Source organism: Ooceraea biroi, chromosome 1, assembly GCF_003672135.1.
Source record: "Ooceraea biroi isolate clonal line C1 chromosome 1, Obir_v5.4, whole genome shotgun sequence".
Classification (NCBI taxonomy): domain Eukaryota; kingdom Metazoa; phylum Arthropoda; class Insecta; order Hymenoptera; family Formicidae; genus Ooceraea; species Ooceraea biroi.
The window spans coordinates 14,368,863-14,388,795 of record NC_039506.1 but is presented as its reverse complement, the minus strand read 5'-3'; the positions used below and the strand labels follow the sequence as shown (position 1 = coordinate 14,388,795).

The window sequence follows — 19,933 nt, the reverse complement described above, 5'->3', positions numbered from 1 at the left end:
CGGTGGTCCCTGGTGGGTGACTCTTCCGAGGGCTCTCTTCCCTTTTTCCTTGACCACAATGGCCCTGATGCCGATTGAATGACGACGCGTAACAAACCACATTCAACAAAAACTTTCGGCCGACCGGCAAATTGAATCCGGAGGGTGCGAAACCAGCGACTGCCGAGATCGTGCGTGAAAGGAGGCGCGGAATGAGATCGTCGCGAGCGATGTCCACGATGAGGAATGCGTGCATGCGTGCGTGCGTGCGTGCGGGCGAGCCATACGAGGGGGTAGATGTGAGAGACTCCCGTTCGGGATGTTCGGGGAACGTGAGAGCGTCTCTCTCGGAGCAGAGAGAGCGGGATCCTATTTCTCTCCTATTCGGCTCCAGTGGAAGCTGGACGACTCGTGCGCGGTAGGGGGAAGCGAGAAGAGGAGGGAAGTGGAGGCGAAGGAGTGGAGTGGCGGTCGTTTGGAGGGGGCAGCGAGATCGTCAGCGCGCTTTGGCTGGTGGGGATGAAAGGGCGGCTGACGCAGGCGCGACTTGCGACAGAGCGGCTTCGCGCGGCGACGCTCAGTCTCGTCCGTTGCAATCCGGTGCAGATATACGTGCAATTACCCTGTCAACAGTGCTTAAAATCGCCGCTCGTGCTCGTGCTGCGCTCGTAGGCACGCGGTGATCGATAACGCTCGTCGACGAGGACGACGAGGACGACGACTGCGGATCGCCAGTCGATCGCCGGAAGCAGCAGAAGAAAAGAAAAAGTCGGAGCGCTGACGTGCGATCACGGGCAAAAGTTCGGAAGCGCGCGGCGCGCGTGAATAACATCGCTCCCGTTTGAATTGACCGCTCGCGGCGACGAGAGGGATTATTCTCCTCGGCGAAGTGCGAGACTGACACGTACGTCGTACGCGAGGGGTGCAAATCGGTGGTCTCCTCGGAGGAACGTCCGATCGGTAGACGGTGAAGGAGGAGAGGACAAGTGAAGGGAGAAGACAGCGAGAGTAAAAGTCGTGAGAGAGCGCGCGGACAGATGTGGTGCCGACTAGTTCCGCGTAGTTTCGTTTACGCGACCTAACTACCGCGGGAATTTACACCGCGCGCGCGGGTGTCCAGTGTTGGTGCACCGGTGAACCGGAAACCCACCTAGGTAAAGGATCACCGAGGATCCGACAGGAATACGCTTCTCGGGGGTTTCTCTCAGCCGTCCGACGAGATGAAGACTCGCCACCTGTGGCTAGAAGCGGCCGTCGCTCTCCTCGTGATAACGGGTAAGCGGAAATAGCGTGTTCAGCTCACGGGGGGTAAAATCCGCTCGTAACGTCGCCGAGATAATTGGAAACGTGGCTCTCTCTCGTGCACGCTCTTGTGTGAGTGTACGTTGTTGAGTACGTGTGTGCCTGTGCTTTCTTACGCGTGCCATAAACGCGCCCGAGTATCCCAGCATCCGGAAAGATCGTACCGATAATTTTAATGGCTGAGTGAATGGATGTTCTGCGTGCCGCTCGTATAAGCCTTGCGGATGTGAAATGAAAGGTGAGAAACTGGCTAAAGTGAAAGATAGAACCGGCAAATTGGAAAATGGCGAGAATTGTATGTTCGATCTCCGACGCCCGAGAAAATCCGCTTTGGAAACCGCCAAGAAAAACCGTCGAAGTTCCACGTCGCGAGGAACGCGAGTGCGATATGATACACAATAATATTCATAATTGCGATATGAGAGAGGGTTTATAATAAATGTTTCCCGTGTCTCTTCCGGGGCGGCAACCCGCCAAGATGCCGCGGCGCGCTTGGCGCTTGCAGCCGCGCGAGATCCAGCTGGTGGAGAGGAAAAACGAGGTGACGACTTGCAGTACATGCGTAAAGCACGGAAAAGTCCTCGCTCGTAAAGCAGCCTCTCCGCTAGTTTTATTTCCGCTCCGCTCAGTTATCAGGTGCTCATCGCGTTTCGGCGTGATACGTCGCGCGGACGAAAGAACGACGAGATAAGGCTACGTTCAGTCAAGGCGAATTCCGCGCGAATACCGTGTAAATGAAATAAATAAACCAATGCACTTGAATGCGCGTAGACGGGTCTGCCTGGTCTGAACGTAGCCTAACATGCGCGCGGGACCGCGCGGAAACGCGATGCTTCAGCAGCGACAGCGGTGTGATCGCTCATTCGCATTCCGCGGGTAACGCGCGTTTCTCGACGCCTTTTACGACGACTTCCGTTGCCGTTCACGCGAAAACGACAGCCGAGGTAGGTCCGGTAACGAGTCACGATAAAGATCCGCTATTACCGTGAAGCGTAAACGTTCGCGCGTTTTACCGTGGCGTATAATGGGATTAATCAAGTTACGCAGGCGTTAGATTTTCATGTAATCTTGTCACTGCTTCTTTTCACTCGCGTGTTCCGCCACGTGCTCGAGAAATCGCATTCTAGTCTTTTTTCTTTCCTTTTCGTAGCGTCAATCGTAAGGTAATTCGAATTACGAAGTAATGAAACGAAGTTATGGTTGTCACTCTGAGAGACGTCATGTCCTGACGCGGAAAAATCTCTCTTGCGGAAAAATACGCCAATTACGAAACTTACGAGGGAAGGTGTAGCTTCTCGCTGCGGCGCGTTAAGTTGACGTTTTTTCTATTTGCCGACGAATGAAACGTAGATTTGCCACAATTACTACACACTGTTCGCACTTGCATGCGACACAACGATCCTCGCGCAGCGCTGGCATGAAATAACAATGGCGCAAATTGGTAGCGCCAGGTCCGGTTGGGGATTTTTTTTTCCCCAAGTTTTCCATTATCGCGCTATTCAATGGGCGCTTATGCGTTCTTTGTGCGCGTAAGGCACATCGTGTCTCTCCAAGGAAAAATCGGGACTTTCAATATCATGCAATATTATATCGATCGTGCAAACGATAAATACGCAGCGTACGTTAACAAATAAAATCTTCCTCGAATTTTCAGTTATCCAGAAATAGGAGAAAAGACAAAAGAGAATTTCTATTTAGAATTTATTGACGGGAGAAATTCCGACGATCGGAGAATTAAAATGCCGCGATACTTTGTATGCAGTCTACTTTCAAATACGCGGCATGCAATATGCAAAAATCCTTTACGCGTTTTTGCGTTGACGTTTTTATTCGCATCCGTCACTCGTATGGTCGAACGAACTTCGATGATTCAGACGTTCTCGCTCGCGCGCGACCTAAAGAAAGGGTGGCGCGAGCTCTCGTGTCCCGCGGGGGTGGGTATTTAATCGATGGCTCAATTTCGAGCGTTTAATTAAGGGTCCGCATCGTGCTTAATTCGACGTCTCTATCGTCGTACGCCGCGACGACGATTTCTAAGCGCTATCGGTGGCAGCTCGTTTCCCTTTGCGTGGAAATTCAAATGGGAGGAGAGAGGGAGAGAGAGGACGGTCCTCCGCATCAACATCCCTCCTCCCTATCAGCGACGCCGTCCCTTTTCCCGCGCCGCTCGTAGTAGCTTGATTACAGTCGCGAAACTCCATTGTCACTCCCGCGCAAACTCATTTGATTTCTCTCGACGCTTTTTCGACGATTGCCGTGTTTGCCGGGTGGAGGTGAGACGAGAACCTAGGGGTGGAAACGGGCAACAGAAGGACGAATGTTTGGAGGAAGCGGAGAATCAACGGATTTGTTGCTTTTAGGGTAGCGAGAGAGGATCTTCCGATTAGCAGCGCGCCAGTTTCACTGTTCGATCCCTTTTCATTAGATTTATTAATTAGGAGGAAGTACACAGTTTCGTGTACACTGCACGATACTTGATGAGTTTAACGCTGATCATAAGCAAGTTTTGATTAGCACAGATTAATGTGGATTCGAAGTAACATGCCTCTTTTTCTCGAAGTCCGTTCTGTCAGTTCCGTTTTAAAGAACGTACTAGGATCACAATGGGATCCAATTTAAAATCGCAGAGCTAAAGAAAGGAAGGAAAATATATTACTTTCTATTATTGGTACAATATCGACAAGTTGCATCTGAACCTTTCCTCAGAGAAAGAAAGATTTTCTTTTTTCGTGATGGTCAATATAATTATACGAGATTTAATTTACGTAATAAATTTAATTAAATTTATAAGCCATAATAATATGAGTTATTTCATTGCAACCTGCAATAATAATTGCTCTACATTCGCTAATTTTATTTCATAAAAATTTTCTTGATGGCTTGTGCTTCATTTAATCGTGTTCGCGCGCGCGTGCGCGCGCTATGGCATATTTACAAGTCGCATATTTACATGCCTACGCGTTAGATAAAGTAATTCGTTTAAATTTACGGCACAAGTATGAGTAATTCCCGGCTTGTGCAATTAACGAGTTAAAAAACTATCCCTGGAACCCGGCAGGAAGAGGCAGAAAGCGGGGAGGGCGGGAGGAAGAGGAGAGAATTCGTAAACTGCCGCGCGCTCGACAAAGGTTCGCCAACATTTAATGCGCGCGCGAGAATTACGCTTGTACTCGTTCTGCGCGAATTTATTTACGCGCCTGGCTGTCTAGAACGTATTAGCCAGCGCGGGATCGAGAACTACGTGTATGGAGTTTAATTACAATTTTGATGAGGGCGACGTTAAGCCAGGAATATCACGACCACCAAGTACTTTGCGCGCTAGCTAGCTCGCTCACTCACCCGCTCGCTCGTTCACGCTTACACGCGGAAGCAGGCTGCCGCTGATCCGCTGGAGACACGGTCGCGATGATATTAGACGGTCCGCGGCATTGACGCCCTCCTGCTCTTTCTCCTCACCCGAGGCTTAATTAATTATAGGCTGGAGACGAGGTGAGGCTAATGCTCTTACTTTGCCGATCGAAGCCGGCGGCTTTTGATGCGCGCGATTTTGGTCGCGCATCGCGAACGAGTTCCGGAGCTCGTCTTCCGTGAGCCTCGCAGAGTTACTTCAAGCTCTCTCGCATCCGACGCACGTCTTCACGGAAATCCACCGTCTTTCGATATCGACGTTGTTTAAAGCCGGTCGTCGCGTTCATCCGAGCCAAAACCGCTGTCACGAGTAGTTATAGACTAACGGCAGATCGCATTAGCGGAGAGGTCACTCGTAGAGATGATTCGAGACGCGAAACGTTGAGAGGAACTCTCAAACGCGGACTTCCGTGTCGCGAAATCGCGAGAATTCTCGAAGAATGTAATTAATCGATAATTGAGTTATTTAATTAATCGAAATGTCTTTGAACGGAAAGCGGAATTTCGGAGTCGCACCCTTTTGCTCTTTGCAGGATGAAGCACTTGATAAATAACGAGATCTTTTGCTCGCGGCAACCCTCACGCAGGCTACTTATCATCGTCCGAATACGAAGTTCTAATAATTCAAGCGACGCTCCGTCCCGCTGCGTGCGCGTCACGATAATATCGTTGCCGTACGCCGAGTAATATTAATCTTAATCATTGGCCCCTACAGTGGCAAGCGTCGTGTCCGGTCAGCCCTCGTGCTAGCTTGGTTCGCGGTGTGTTAATTACATTCTTGAAATCTACCGACTTTTGCGATTTCAAGAGTAGTTCATCACGCTTACGCATGCATGCTATCAGCTCATTTTGTATTTCGGAAACAATTGACAACGAGGGACAACAATAAAATATTCCTGCGTGTCTCTAAAGTATTTCATTATCACGTATATCCATGTACATATATTTATAGTATTTGATATTTTTGCATTGAAATATTGTTACATTATGTCGCCGCATCCACTGTAGAATTGCAAGCGGTAACGCACGAATATCGAGAATGATCGAGTAGAGTAGCATTTTATTGACTGATTGTTACGTTATGGATTCTGCCGCCTCTTGACGTCTCGTAATAATATCATTCTTGCTGCGCTTGATGTATGATATTAATCTCAATCACATTGTGACTGTCCGGCGATTAGCCGCGTCAACTTTGTTTGTGTGGGGCGTTGATAGAATTTTCTATTCCATGATGTATAGGCTGCGTTTCGTTGGTAAGGCTTTCCGCAATAAATACTATAATTAATATAATAAATAATAATATATTTAATTCATTAGAAAAGAAACATGAGACAATGGTACATAGCACTGCAAATATCTTGTCAAAAAGTATTCGCAGTACTCTTTGCCATCGACTTGCTCGCAGAATTCGTATTATCGCGCGAATACGAAGTCATAATAATACAAATGGCGTTCCGTCCCGCCGCGTGTCGCACGATGATAACATCGTTGCTGTCACATTCGCTAATATTAATCTTAATCATTGGCTCCTGCGCGGCGGTAACTGCCGTGTCCGGTGATTATCCACATTAGCTCGGTTTGTCATGTACCATTTGTAATTGGCGAATATTGTACTTGCGTAAATTAGCGCGTCACGCTCTAGGTTCATGTGAATTTCTCTTTGGCGCACAGAGAACGAGCGTTTAAAATATTGATTAAAATTTACGCCAGGCGCGACAGTATCGCGCACACTGCAGCTCGCGATATCAAAGCGTCTTTGCTCCCACGATGCGCGTTTATCGTATTTTTAAATGATCAATCAGGCGCATCGCGATATACTTTCCTCATTTTTTCTACATTTTTTTTCATTATCTCATTGCGCGTGTCGCGTGATGTGCGAGATTCGTGCACGCTAGAAATGTTCGCAAAAGGCAGAAAGCTCTGTTGTCTATACACGCATGGAAACGCGTTGGATCAGCCTGATCGCCGCGATTAAAATTAAGAGAACGCACTTGCGGAAATTTATTTAAAACTCCTTTTAATTTGCGGTTGTTTGATTTTGTAAAGGGACGTCATCGCGCGTGATCGTTGAAGCGTAATGTGTGAAAATTACAAAATTGGATGTTTGTTTTTTATTACATTAATGAAGTTCCTGAAATTTGTTCAAGAGTTTTCCTGAAATTTGTCGTTAGTTTATTTTTTGTCCAAATTATCGGAAAATCTGATTATAAACACATTCTTGAGATACCGCCAAAACCTTAATTCCGCACGTCACTTGCCGCAAAAGTTGACGATGCAGAAAGAAGGTAACGTCGCGCCGATGCTTTTCGCGACTACATTATAAGCTGCACATTTTTCCATCAGCCTGAAACTTTCGGAATGCTATTAATTTTTTTCTAGCCGGGTGCTGTAATGAACTTTATAATCCTGTGCTCGAATAAGGGCGGGTATAAACTTTGTTTTGAATATCTCACTCGCGCGCGCAAAAAGAATCCCAGGGTTGCTTCATCATCAGAACTCAGGTCGACTTACCAGTTAAATATAATACATTGCGGCGCGGCATTTTGTTCTTACAGTCTGATGATATAAGACGATTACCGTCTCCAATCAAGAATCCGCCTCTCGTGATTGCGGTTATCGATTGATTCCTGAGCACCGTGTGCATCAGGAATACGAACATGGCTTTCGCGGCCGAAAGAGACGCCTCATACGAGACGATTTAACGATGTTCTGTACATAAAAACGATTTTTCACGATCCGTTCTTCTCACTTGAGCCTTCACATCGTTATTGAAGGCGAGCCTGATTGTACGGTGGTCGATGCAATTTGCACAAATCCGTGCGAGCGAATGGTTTCATTCCGATTCCTCTTCGTTAATCATTTTCGTCTTCTCTTCATCTCTTCTTTGAGCTCGACTCTCGTCCAGGTCGAACATCAAAAGCGAGTCCTATAGAGCCTGCCTTAACACGCCGGACTGGCATTTCATCGAAAGTACACACAAAGCTCACACGAGATCGCACCAGCATAGGTCAAGCGTTTTAATTGGAACACGTTTGCCGATATCGGGGTAGGTAAAACGGGGTTTACACGGAAATCGCCGCTTCGCTCTCCCATGCGAATCCTGAAAACCGATCCCGATCCCGATCTCCTCGATCCTTCCTCTTCCTTCCCGTGAAAGCTGCTGCACCGTTGCACAGTCCGGCACTTCCGAGAGACTTCCGCGATATCTCCGTACAATGTCAATCTTTGATCGTAAAAGTATAAGTTATCTCGTTAAACTCGAGGGAATATTCTCCAATAACTAGAAAACTCCTCTTTGAAACTCGCAGCGCCGAGGACTGCCTTCCGTTCGAGATTAAGGGCGGTGGCTTTTTGTAACGGGGATGCGAGCAGCGCAGCGTTCGTTCTACCTGGCAAACCGACCGCTTGAAAAGAAATGCCCTCGCACGCATCCACCCATCTACCCACACAGAGATACACATGCATGCGACAGGAAGAGAAAGAAGGGCCGCGCGAAAGAAAAGGGATACGGGAAGTGGAGACGTCACTGTCTCTCGAGTGGGCAGCGTGACCGTCCACCGGAACCCCGAAGGGCTGTAATTTCATCTCGCATTAGCCGACGAGAGTCCCCGCGGGATGATGGCGAATGCGTCTTACGGTCTACCGCGGTCTACCGAGGCGAGCAGAGAAAAAGCAGAAAGGGCTCCTAGCGTACCTCGCGCCTCGACCACGCTCGTATTTCTGTCGCATCCGGCCGGATTCGCGCGTAATCTCGCCCGCGGCATCGCGACGACGCGTGCATCAAAGCCGACACAAGAGAGCAAGAGAACACGAGTTGCGCGAAATGTCCTCTCGCATTTTCCTCGCGATCACGCGCGGTTGCACATTGTAATTTATGTAAATATCCTGACGATTCGCGTTGCTCCGGGAATCGGAAGTGCACTCGAGCGGATCGATTCTCGGAGCGATTTCGGCATTCGCGACGACGGGAATCAATCATCCGTGCGATCTCGAGGAGGAATCGGAAACCGAGAAATTTTCCAAAGCACACTTGGCCACGTTGCCAAGTACCTACGTTCGAAATTAGTTGTTTTACGGGGCTGCCCGAGTCCTAGATTCGTCTCCGCGCGCATTTCCGTCAGACTGTGTGTAAAGGGGGAACTATCGCAGACGAGCACACAGACACGCGCGCGGAAACAAAGGGTTTGTCAATTTTCGTCTTTATCCCTGAGGGAGAGGCGGGCAGGCTCCTCTCGACGTGCGGGAAAGTAGGTGGAGGGTTGGAGACGACGCGGGGGTGGACCGGCGGAGAGAAGAAACGCGGAACTGTAGCGCAATGAGTCTTTGGAGACTCGTGCCAGGTAAACGTCTTGGGTCTGTCGAAGCTTCGAAGCGAAAAGAAACACTCGGTGGGAAGAATCGAGGTTTTATATAGGTACACGGCGATTTATCTCTCTAACGGCCGGTTGACAAGAATTCTCGTTATCGTGAACGAGTCGTTCCCCGACGAGGGCCCCATCGAGAGCTGCGGAATGGACAGTTACGATCTTAAGTTTCAACGATCCGCGCGATACACGTGTATCGCGCGGCATCAATTTGTCTACCTAGTATTTCATATTGTACATTTATTTCTGAAATATTAATATTTAATTGCACGTTTACATTGAATACTGTGAGAGAATACTAACGATGAAGATATTCGCGTTGGTCGTTGATTATCATTACAATTGACGCATGGTCGCTCATCGGGCTCGTCTCTTACAAGGGAACATCGCGAACTTTATTTTAAACAGATTTCATTAATGTTATTAAATAGAGACGTTTATGAAACTTTTGTATGTAACATTTTTCGATATTTCAAATAATTTTCGAGATATATCGAAAAAAGCAAAAAGCCGGCTTACCGGTATAGAAGGTTTCACTCTTTAGAATTGTTTTTGGCAGCAACTGAAAATTTCTACAATTAATGTTCAGGTTGTTTCATTTTAATTCGCTGAATTTAATTAGATCAATTATTAATTTTACATGAAATATTAAATTTATGTTATTCATTTATTTGGTTATTCGTAATAGAAATCGTGATACTGATTATTTCGCTTAATTGAATAAAGGGTCGCATCAAAAGTTGCGAATGAAATTTGTTTAAAATAATTTTTAAAATCAATTTTTGCAAAAATTGATCCCTACATGTATGTAAAGTTTCATCAAAATTAGAATTTTCGCGATGTTTCCTTGGTAATTTTATCGCATTTTCAACGTATCGATGACTAGTCCCCGTAAACATCGGATTCTACGAGTGGCTAATCGATGCCTCAGAGAGAGAGCATACATTAATATATTAATTTATTAATATCAATTTATTCTAATTAACACATTAACATAATACATTGTAATATGCTAATAACGCACCTGTAATCGATCCTTTCGTATGATATCGAGGCTGATAAAGATTGATATGGCGATGCTGCGGTTTCACGCTAAACAGGGAACAGGGAACCCGATTGTGATCCGCGGGCAACAATAAGTATCGCCGTAACGGTCGCATTATGACTTTAACGCCAAGCTGAGTAAAGATTAGCGGAACTTGCGAACTCGGATCGCGTTCGCGGAGAAGCGTAATGGTGTTGGCTAGCAGCCGAAGTTGCTGCTGCTAACCCTGCTGCGAGTACGGGGACCTCATTTACAATTCAGTAAGCTTTGTAATATTCGTATACGGCATAATAGATTCAGCTCGAAGTAGTCGCACTATCGTTATCCAGGGAGCGTGTCACGCGCACGCCCTACCAAACTAACACAGAGGTACTTATAATTTACACTGGCGTGAAGCAAATGGCAAATGGTGGCGCAATAAACGCGGCGGGTATCTCTTTACGAGAGGTGGCCTTTTCGAGATCTCCGCTGTCTGATCGAAGCTGTAAATTCTAACGATGCTTTCATGTCGCTCTCTCGCGTGTTGTTAGACGCGTGTACGTGGATTGTAAATGGTTGGATTGTTTAAGTCTCATATATGTTTGAGTCTCATGCAGCAGATATATTTGTAATACGATTAGAGAAAGTGCATCGTGTTGTATTTAAAATAAATATATTATAGTCTGAATGAGTTATGTATGCGAATATTTCATATTGAGAGTGAACGTTTGTATGTGTTCATCGATCAAAAGGAGAAATCCTCTTGGTTGAAATCTCGAATATATCTTGGTAATGGTACATCGGTTCAAGAAGCGAATATTGTCGCGATCGGTCGCATCTCCAACTTTTCGCGCGCATGAACACGAAAAGTTTCCCTTTTTTTCCTCTCTCGCTCTCGCTCTTTCTCTCTTTCTCTATTGCCTAAGACAACTTCTCAAACTTTTAAATGACTTCACGGTTCTTCTCGTTTTACGTTAAATTACCCATGATTTCAGAGATGTTTGCGCGCATAAATTTCCGCGGTTGCACTGGCTCGGCAAACCGTGCGCGGTATACATAGTTTAGAATGGTAACGGTTTTCGCATTATGAATCCCGAGAGAGCAACAAAGTAATGATAAGAATAATACACAGCCTTTTCGTGAATGCAATGGCAGTCTGAGAAAATATGTTTTTCATTAACATCTCTTACGAACAAGTTGTTATCTTCAAGAGAATGAGAGATATTTGGTGCAAATATTTTGGGTAGATACTACGGCAAATGTATAAATATAATTTTCGGAACTTACCCGAAAATCATTTAATAAATTATTTAATAAATTTCTCGCTCAGCGAGAAGATTGCAAAAGTGATATTCATAGAAAGAATATTTATTTCTATAATTTGAACGTGCGCTTAATTGTACGCGCTAAATACTTAAATTTCCATTAAAACGTACAGCGTAATGAGGAAATAGAAATTTAAATTTGCTGAAAAAATTGACATTTCTGACAGTATTAAGGATCGGAGTGAAATATTAAAAATTGTCTCCACACTGCGTGGAATATTAAAGGTTATTGAAGATAAATATTTTCTTTAATCTTTCATTACCATTGTTAAAAATCACAAAATTTTTCAAAAGAACTTTTTCACTTGTGATATTGAGTAACAATGCGGAAATGTTGCTTCGCCATTTTTCCGAAATACTAGAATTTATAGAATATCAAAATATCATAGTAAAGAAAAAATAACGAAAAAAGCGATAAAATTATTTTTGTGTTCATTCTATATATCTCTTTCTCTCCATATTGCTACCAATTTCATCTGAGTTTCGGGGTTTACGAGCAGCCGTCGTAAGTCATGAGATAAGGATTGATAACTTCTGTTCTTGGGGCGATAAAAATTAATGGCACATTTGGCAAACGAGATCGGAACGTTAACAGATGACAAAATGTTTTCCACTTTATTACGACCGACTTCTTTCTCTCTTGTACGCATACGTTACCTTTTGAGTAACTGCGACATTTTCATAGAAAAAAAGAAATATTTTTTCTATATTTTCTATTTATTTTAACGACAAATTGCAATTGATTCTAATTTACTGGTAAAATTTAAATACACATCTTGCGCTTTTGTTTCCCTCTAACTGTTTAATACGCCAAATCTCAATGGAACATTCAGAGCTACCAAGGTGGATTGCAAACGAGAGAATGTCGCGCCGTGCTGCAGCCATAATGCAGTCTCGAGTCCGAAAGGAAAGGGGAGGAAAAAAAAGGAAAAATGTTCACGCCGGAGTATTCGAGGTTCCCGCGAGCGTGTCGGGCGAGTGCGCGCAAGTGGAACTAAGAGGAGCGTAAAGAGACGAGCGCGAGACCGAGGAAAAAGAGAAGGATCCTCGCGTGTAATTTTAGCGACGTACGTAAACGTAAAGAGAGAGGCGGCATGCTCCGCGAGGGTGAAGATGGTTTAATAATATACACGCGCGTCCCGCTCCCATCCAACTGGCGCGAATGCGATAATAAACGGTGTGCGACGTGTACGAGCGAGTGCATGCGCGCTGATACGACGAGCGCGTCTCTCCTCGTTCTTTTTGCGGGGTGGATTTATGTGATTATTATCATTGCAGTCGTTGCGAGGGAAATAAGAGAAGAATGCGGTCGTGCGGTTCTCCCCCGATGCAATGACGGATACGAGCGTGTCATTCCGTGCGGAATTAGTATACTAAAAACATACATTTGCAGCTATAGATTTTAATGACAGGTTTACAGTATTATCGATGATTTGTGATTCTGAGAGGATTTATTGCCAAATTGGAAGAATCGCGATCACTTTGCTCGCGACCGAAAAGAGACATGAAAAAGGGGCACGTTTAGCCGTTTAGCATGATCGAATCCGCTAATAATTTTTGCAGCGTGAGCTTTTATAACATATCGAAATTTTAGGCGAACGAAAGTTTAATGCGACGCGAATATTCCGCTAGTGAAATTCTGAATAAATGATTAATATTTGCGTACGCGATAAATAAATCGTATTCATAAATAAATAGTTAATTGTTAATGTAGTATAATTATTAGAAAAATGCAAATTGCCGAGCAGCAGCAAATGTAAAACATCTAAACATAAATTTACGAAGTAATGCATATATTTTTGCCTAAAATTAAATACACTGTAAAACATGTCCACTTTAAATTCCGCGAAACTATAACGGAAAAAAATGATTTTTTTTCCGCTTTAACTAAGTGTGAAATTAAAGCGGAATCATATACATATATATATATATATATATATATATATATTATATATATTTGTCTGATCATCCGATGGCAATTCAAATTCGTCACAATCACATGCGGTACATTTGCCTCGAGGATTACCATGTCGATCGATTCCCATATTGCTTGGATTACGACGATTAGCCAAAAATATATGTCTAACACTTTATAACCATGTAACTCTACAACTATAAAGATGAACAGAAGAAATTCACGCTGCTGCCATATTGCGAGTTGCCATAGTTACGTTATTTTCGTCCGCTTTAAATATGTATGACCGAAATCGTAACCGATGATCACATCCTTTATAATATCCGTTATAATACTAGATTATTACCAGTCCTATTTATATAAAGGATTTTATATTATATATACATAATATATATATATATTACGGACGAAAATAACGTAACTATGGCAACTCGTAATATATATATATATATATATATATATATATAGAGTATATATATGATTCCGCTTTAATTTCACACTTAGTTAAAGCGGAAAAAATTCATTTTTTTCCGTTATAGTTTCGCGGAATTTAAAGTGGACATGTTTTACAGTGTACCGAAAAGATATTGTCTAATTCAGAAGTAAATTTTAATATGGAAAATCTCTAAAAAAATCCCTAAAGAAATTTTCCATACGCAGCAGATCACCGATTATATCCGTTATCACTAAATTATCTTCTATTTTCTAACTTGATATTTATAGACGTTGATCTGTACAATGTGGACACCGCATAATGAACCATCGTACAATTTATGCGAATATATTTAACGTGGTTGCACGCTAGATCCTACCGATGCGTTAGTAGCTTATTACACTCGCATTAGTGTGTGTGAAGCTGGCGTATCATTTCGCGGAAAATCATTAATTATTGAGAGTTCTGGTTCCCTTTTTAATAGTTCTAGAGTTCCTGATAGGTTAAACACATAGTTCTGGCCATTAAAGCGAAAAAATCGCATAGTGCAAAGTGAGACGCCAACTTTACGCAGCGTCTCACTTTGTCCTGCGACAGTTTCCGCCATAATTCCGGCTAGATTTTAAAAGATCTACAGTTCTACATGAGTTCTAGAAAGAGTTCTACCGAAAAAAGTTTTTGTTCATATTTTTATAATTATTAAAGCTAAAAAATGTTTAAGGGAATGACGACTGGTTAATTTCAGAGAGTTCTGTGCTTTATGAAATATTTCTCGTGTAGTTCTGAACATATTTAACCATTTTCCAAAGAGTTCTGAATGCAAACATTAACAATTATTTAATAAAAAATTTTTATCGTTCGAGAAAGACGTATCTACGGAGATATATGTGAGACGCTGGTCGATTTTCGAGAGTTCTGTGAAGACTAAAATATTTCTCGTGTAGTTCTGAACGTATTTAAGCGTATTCCAAAGACTTCTGACTGCAAACATTATTCATTAGTTAATAAACAATTTTTATTGTCCGAGAAAGACGGATATACGGGGATATGGGTGAGACGCTGGTCGATTTTCGAGAGTTCTGTGAAGACTAAAATATTTCTCGTGTAGTTCTGAACGTATTTAACAATATTCCAAAGAGTTCCGACCGCAAACATTAACAATTATTTAATAAAAAATTTTTATCGTTCGAGAAAGACGGATATACAGAGATATGGGTGAGACGCTGGTCGATTTTCGAGAGTTCTGTGAAGATTAAAATATTTCTCGTATAGTTCTGAACGTATTTAATCGTATTCCAAAGAGTTCTGACCGCAAACATTAACAATTATTTAATAAAAAATTTTTATCGTACGAGAAAGACGTATCGAAGGAGATATATGTGAGACGCTGGCCGATTTTCGAGAGTTCTGCTTATTCTAAAACAGTTCTCGTATAGTTCCGGACATGTACAATGCCTTTCCAAAGAGTTCTGATAGGAACAATGATTAGAAGTTTAGAAAAAATTATTTCGCTCAAAGAGTGGACGTTTTCGACTTTACCAGTGAGACGCTGGTTGAGTTTCGAGAGTTCTGCTTATTCTAAAACAGTTCTCGTATAGTTCCGGACATGTGCAATGCCTTTCCAAAGAGTTCTGATAGGAACAACGATTAGAAAATTTTTTAAAAACTTATTTCGCCCAAAGAGTGGACGTTTCGACTTTACCAGTGAGACGCTGGCCGAAATGTCGGAGTTCTGGCTTTCCGAAAATACTTTTCGTATAGTTGCACACGTAATTATGAATTTCCTAAAGAGTGCTATGCACCAGCGACATTGCACAATTTAAAAAAATTAAAACTGCTCGAAAAGTGAACTTTCATACAGAAAATGTGAGACGCTGGCCGAAATGTCGGAGTTCTGGTTTTCCTAAAATACTTTTATAGTTCCGCACGTACTTATGATTTTCCTAGAGAGTGCTATGTATGAGAGGTGCATAGAACTCTTTAAGAAATTCATAAGTACCTTCAGAACTATACGAAAAATATTTTAGGAAGCCAGAACTCCGACATTTCGGCCAGCGTCTCACATTTTCTGTATGAAAGTTCACTTTTCGAGCAGTTTTAATTTTGTTTTAAATTGTGCAATGTCGCTGGTGCATAGCACTCTTTAGGAAATTCATAATTACATGTGCAACTATACGAAAAGTATTTTCGGAAAGCCAGAACTCCGACATTTCGGCCAGCGTCTCACTGGTAAAGTCGAAAACGTCCACTCTTCGGGTAAAATAATTTTTTAAAAAATGTTCTAATCGTTGTTCCTATCAGAACTCTTTGGAAAGGCATTGCACATGTCCGGAACTATACGAGAACTGTTTTAGAATAAGCAGAACTCTCGAAACTCAACCAGCGTCTCACTGGTAAAGTCGAAAACGTCCACTCTTTGGGCGAAATAATTTTTTAAAAAATTTTCTAATCGTTGTTCCTATCAGAACTCTTTGGAAAGGCATTGTACATGTCCCGAACTATACGAGAACTGTTTTAGAATAAGCAGAACTCTCGAAAATCGTCCAGCGTCTCACCCATATCTCTGTATATCCGTCTTTCTCGGACGATAACAATTTTTTATTAAATAGTTGTTAATGTTTGCATTCAGAACTCTTTGGAAAATGGTTAAATATGTTCAGAACTACACGAGAAATATTTCATAAAGCACAGAACTCTTTGAAATTAACCAGTCGTCATTCCCTTAAACATTTTTTAGCTTTAATAATTATAAAAATATGAACAAAAACTTTTTTCGGTAGAACTCTTTCTAGAACTCATGTAGAACTGTAGATCTTTTAAAATCTAGCCGGAATTATGGCGGAAACTGTCGCAGGACAAAGTGAGACGCTGCGTAAAGTTGGCGTCTCACTTTGCACTATACGATTTTTTCGCTTTAATGGCCAGAACTATGTGTTTAACCTATCAGGAACTCTAGAACTATTAAAAAGGGAGCCAGAACTCTTAATAATTAATGATTTTCCGCGAAATGATACGCCAGCTTCACACACACCTCGCATGAATATCATCAGTAACATTTAAGATACGTGCAAACAGTCGTGTACACTAAATGAATTAATTGTTAGTTATAAATATACTTACGGAACAAACGTTTCTATGTACACTCACTGCGCTTCATTATGGTACTAAGAAATCTCGTCGCACATGAGAAGACGCTATCCGATACGTAAATAGAATTACTTAGAGAATTACTAATGATTCCAAAATTACTAACTTGTGTCAGAAATTATTAGGTGTTTCAGCATGCGTTCTGGCGATGCAGAACGACGTGTGCAATAATTACAAGCAGCAGAAGTAAGAGAATTGTATTCCACGTGTGTAATCGAAGAGCACTTTCTACTTCGGTGGTTACAGGAAACGTCTATTATCTCTGATCATTGTGCAATACGAATTTCGTCAGCATAATTCGCGAGTATCTTTTCCGCGCGCGATATTCCCGATCAGTTTTCAGCCAGAACGTGTAATATATTTTTGCTTATTCGCGTCAGCACGCGAATATTGCGGCCATATAACGCGGCGTGCGTGCACGCGTGCGTGTCTTGCGAAAATATTCCGCTTCGCATGCAAGGCAGCCGTCTCGGTATTTTATCGTCCGTCCCTTCGCTGCAGTTCGTCCTAAGAATACGGTAAGCGGACGGTGGCGAAACAACGTGCGGAGGCATCAGTTTAACAAAGTAACGCGTGTCTCCGTCGGTCGCTTTCCCATCATCGCGGAAATTCGTGGCGTTCTGCACACTCTGTGCGCTCTTCTGAGAGATACCGGATTGCATAATTCCATGGGAGGTTGGAAGGATACGGGAGGTAGATGAATGCAAACCGCGAGAAAATCTGATAGTACTGGACGAAGAAGAAAAATAACTTCCGCGTGTTGTTTCAAGTAAAAAGAGCAACATCCGACGATCGTAAACGAAGTGCTTTCTATGAAAGCTACAGAATAACTGGATAACGGAATCTCTCCCTCGCTTAATTTCCAGCGTTGCATTACGTATTCGTGTGCGCAAAAAAATGGTCGTTAATACAAAATATTCAATTAGGAGAATCGCATGTAAAAATTAAATTTTAATCAAGCTGTCGCTAAAGCGGAGGCACACGCTCGACAATGGCGGCACTAGTAGCGACTTGGAAAACAGAAAATGCGTAAAAGCGTAGCTCGCCGTGCACAATCACAGCGTGAAATAATCTCCGACTTGCACGAAACGCGCAGTTCTCTCACGTGTTCACTCCTCGAGTTCGCCTCTTTGTTCGCCGGGGATACTTTCGAGATGCTTTTGGCCGTTGCGCGCGCTTCTCGTTCTCATTAAGGGAGCGTAGTCGACTCGAACGGGCGGGTTCTCGACGATGGGGCTCGTCGCCGTTGAATTTCAAGGCGTAGGGGACGCGCGGAGTTTGCGGCGTAGGACGAGCGCGGATTTCTTTTTTGCTGCGGAATAACTGCGAGAGGAGTGTCGTGGTTGCTGCGGCGAGGCACGCAACCTCGACCCTAACGTTATCAAAATTCCAACTGTCTCTCGCCTCTCTCATCCGCCTCTCCTTTTCGCCTCCACTCTCGCCCATTTCCTTTCTCTCGTATTCTCCCTCGTTCGCCTCGTCTCTCCCCTGTTGCCAGTGTACTCTCTCCATAGCCGACGCGACGACCGCGAAACGCTCCTACGAGCGAGAAGCGTTTCTCACGGCGCTTCATGGGGTAGCATCGGAGGCGAAACGAAAGACCGTAGGCAAGGGGGAGACTTTGTGCATAATTCGGCAAGAAATCTCGCGAGACCGGAGAAACTGTTCGAGTGGCGTAAGGTTTTCTTACCGCGCGCGTTCGCCCGCTCGCTCACTAGTGCCTTAATTAATCCCCTTTCAATTAGGGCGCCACGCCCTTCTTCACGCCGTGACAAAATCCCAAGGCGCGGAAGCTAATGCCTGCACCTACAGTTAACACCTTCCCGGAGTGGATGTATAGATCGGAGCAGCCGCGTCTGATTACCCGGGCCCTCATCCACCCGAATTGTGCCTGTCGTACCAGAATTGCCGTTGTTCCGAACCGAGTGGCGTCGTACATGAACGATCGCGATTCGTTATTCGAGCGCATACGATTTATTGATTTACTCGTACGCGACTACGTGTAATTAATAAATAAAAAATATCTTGAATAAATTCATTCGCATGCACCTCAAACTGATTATATTTGATATATAAAAAACTTTTCTTTACATTTCTAGCTTGGCTTTTGCAGAAGTTGAGAGAACCGCATTGTAACTTACACGACCGTGATCCGCCGTGTAATTTCCGTGAATACGTTTGATACGTTCGTGGAATGTTAGATATTAGTGATGTTAATCGTTCGTTATGGTCGCGTTAATATTGCTAATAGCATTAGAGATTTGCGCAGAGACTCGTCCACGCTTGGAATGGATTAATTGTTAACGGATGGTGTACTTACGGAATAAACGCGTTCCACCCCATATTCATGTGCATTATTACGGGTGATATCACCAAGAGAGTTTGTAATCTAGACGTACATACGTGAGAAGGCTTTCGTGATGTAACGCTCGTCACATGCTTATCATCGCACCTAAAACTCGATTAATGCGACATACAACGAGGTTCATCCAGATTTATCTCAAAAAAGAAAATCACGTTACAATATGCGTTGTTTTCTTTAAAAAATTCATATGTATATGTAATGTTCTGATAGCAATATTTTTATTTATGGAATTTTTCATTCGTTTAAAGTTGTTTAAAAAAATATGCATATATTATTGATATCAAACTTTGAGTTATTTATAAACGGTTTATTTTTAATTTTAGCGTTTGAAAATGGAACTTTTGAGTGAGAGGGAATAGAGAGAATTAATGGACAAAAATGGACATGTTCGAATTTTTTCTTTTATTTTGAGCGTATTTTATATTTTAACAGAATGTTAAATTCGAGATTTTCCTTTACCTTTTCCTTTACTTTTGCACATTTACAACCAAACTCGAAAATTTACGAAAAAAATTATCAAATTTCGACTGCGTGATGGTCCATTTTACATTGATTAAGGAATTTGCACAGTTTGCAAAGAAAATGTTGATAATACTATGATGGTCTATATATGCAAGCATACCGTAGCCTGTAAACACTTTCGGTATAAGTACAACGTATTAGGTGCGTTA

At 43.1% G+C, this 19,933-nt stretch overlaps 1 protein-coding gene across 1 annotated transcript in view; it reads left to right on the top strand.

Moving 5' to 3' along the window:
* Nucleotides 1-515: 515 nt before the first annotated feature.
* Nucleotides 516-19,933, top strand: part of LOC105281146 (platelet endothelial cell adhesion molecule) — a 162,269-nt gene continuing 142,851 nt past the window's right edge. The window contains exon 1 of the mRNA XM_026973173.1: nt 516-1,254. Coding sequence (XP_026828974.1) covers nt 1,200-1,254 — 55 coding nt within the window. The 5' untranslated portion in view covers nt 516-1,199. The remainder of the gene's footprint in view (nt 1,255-19,933) is intronic.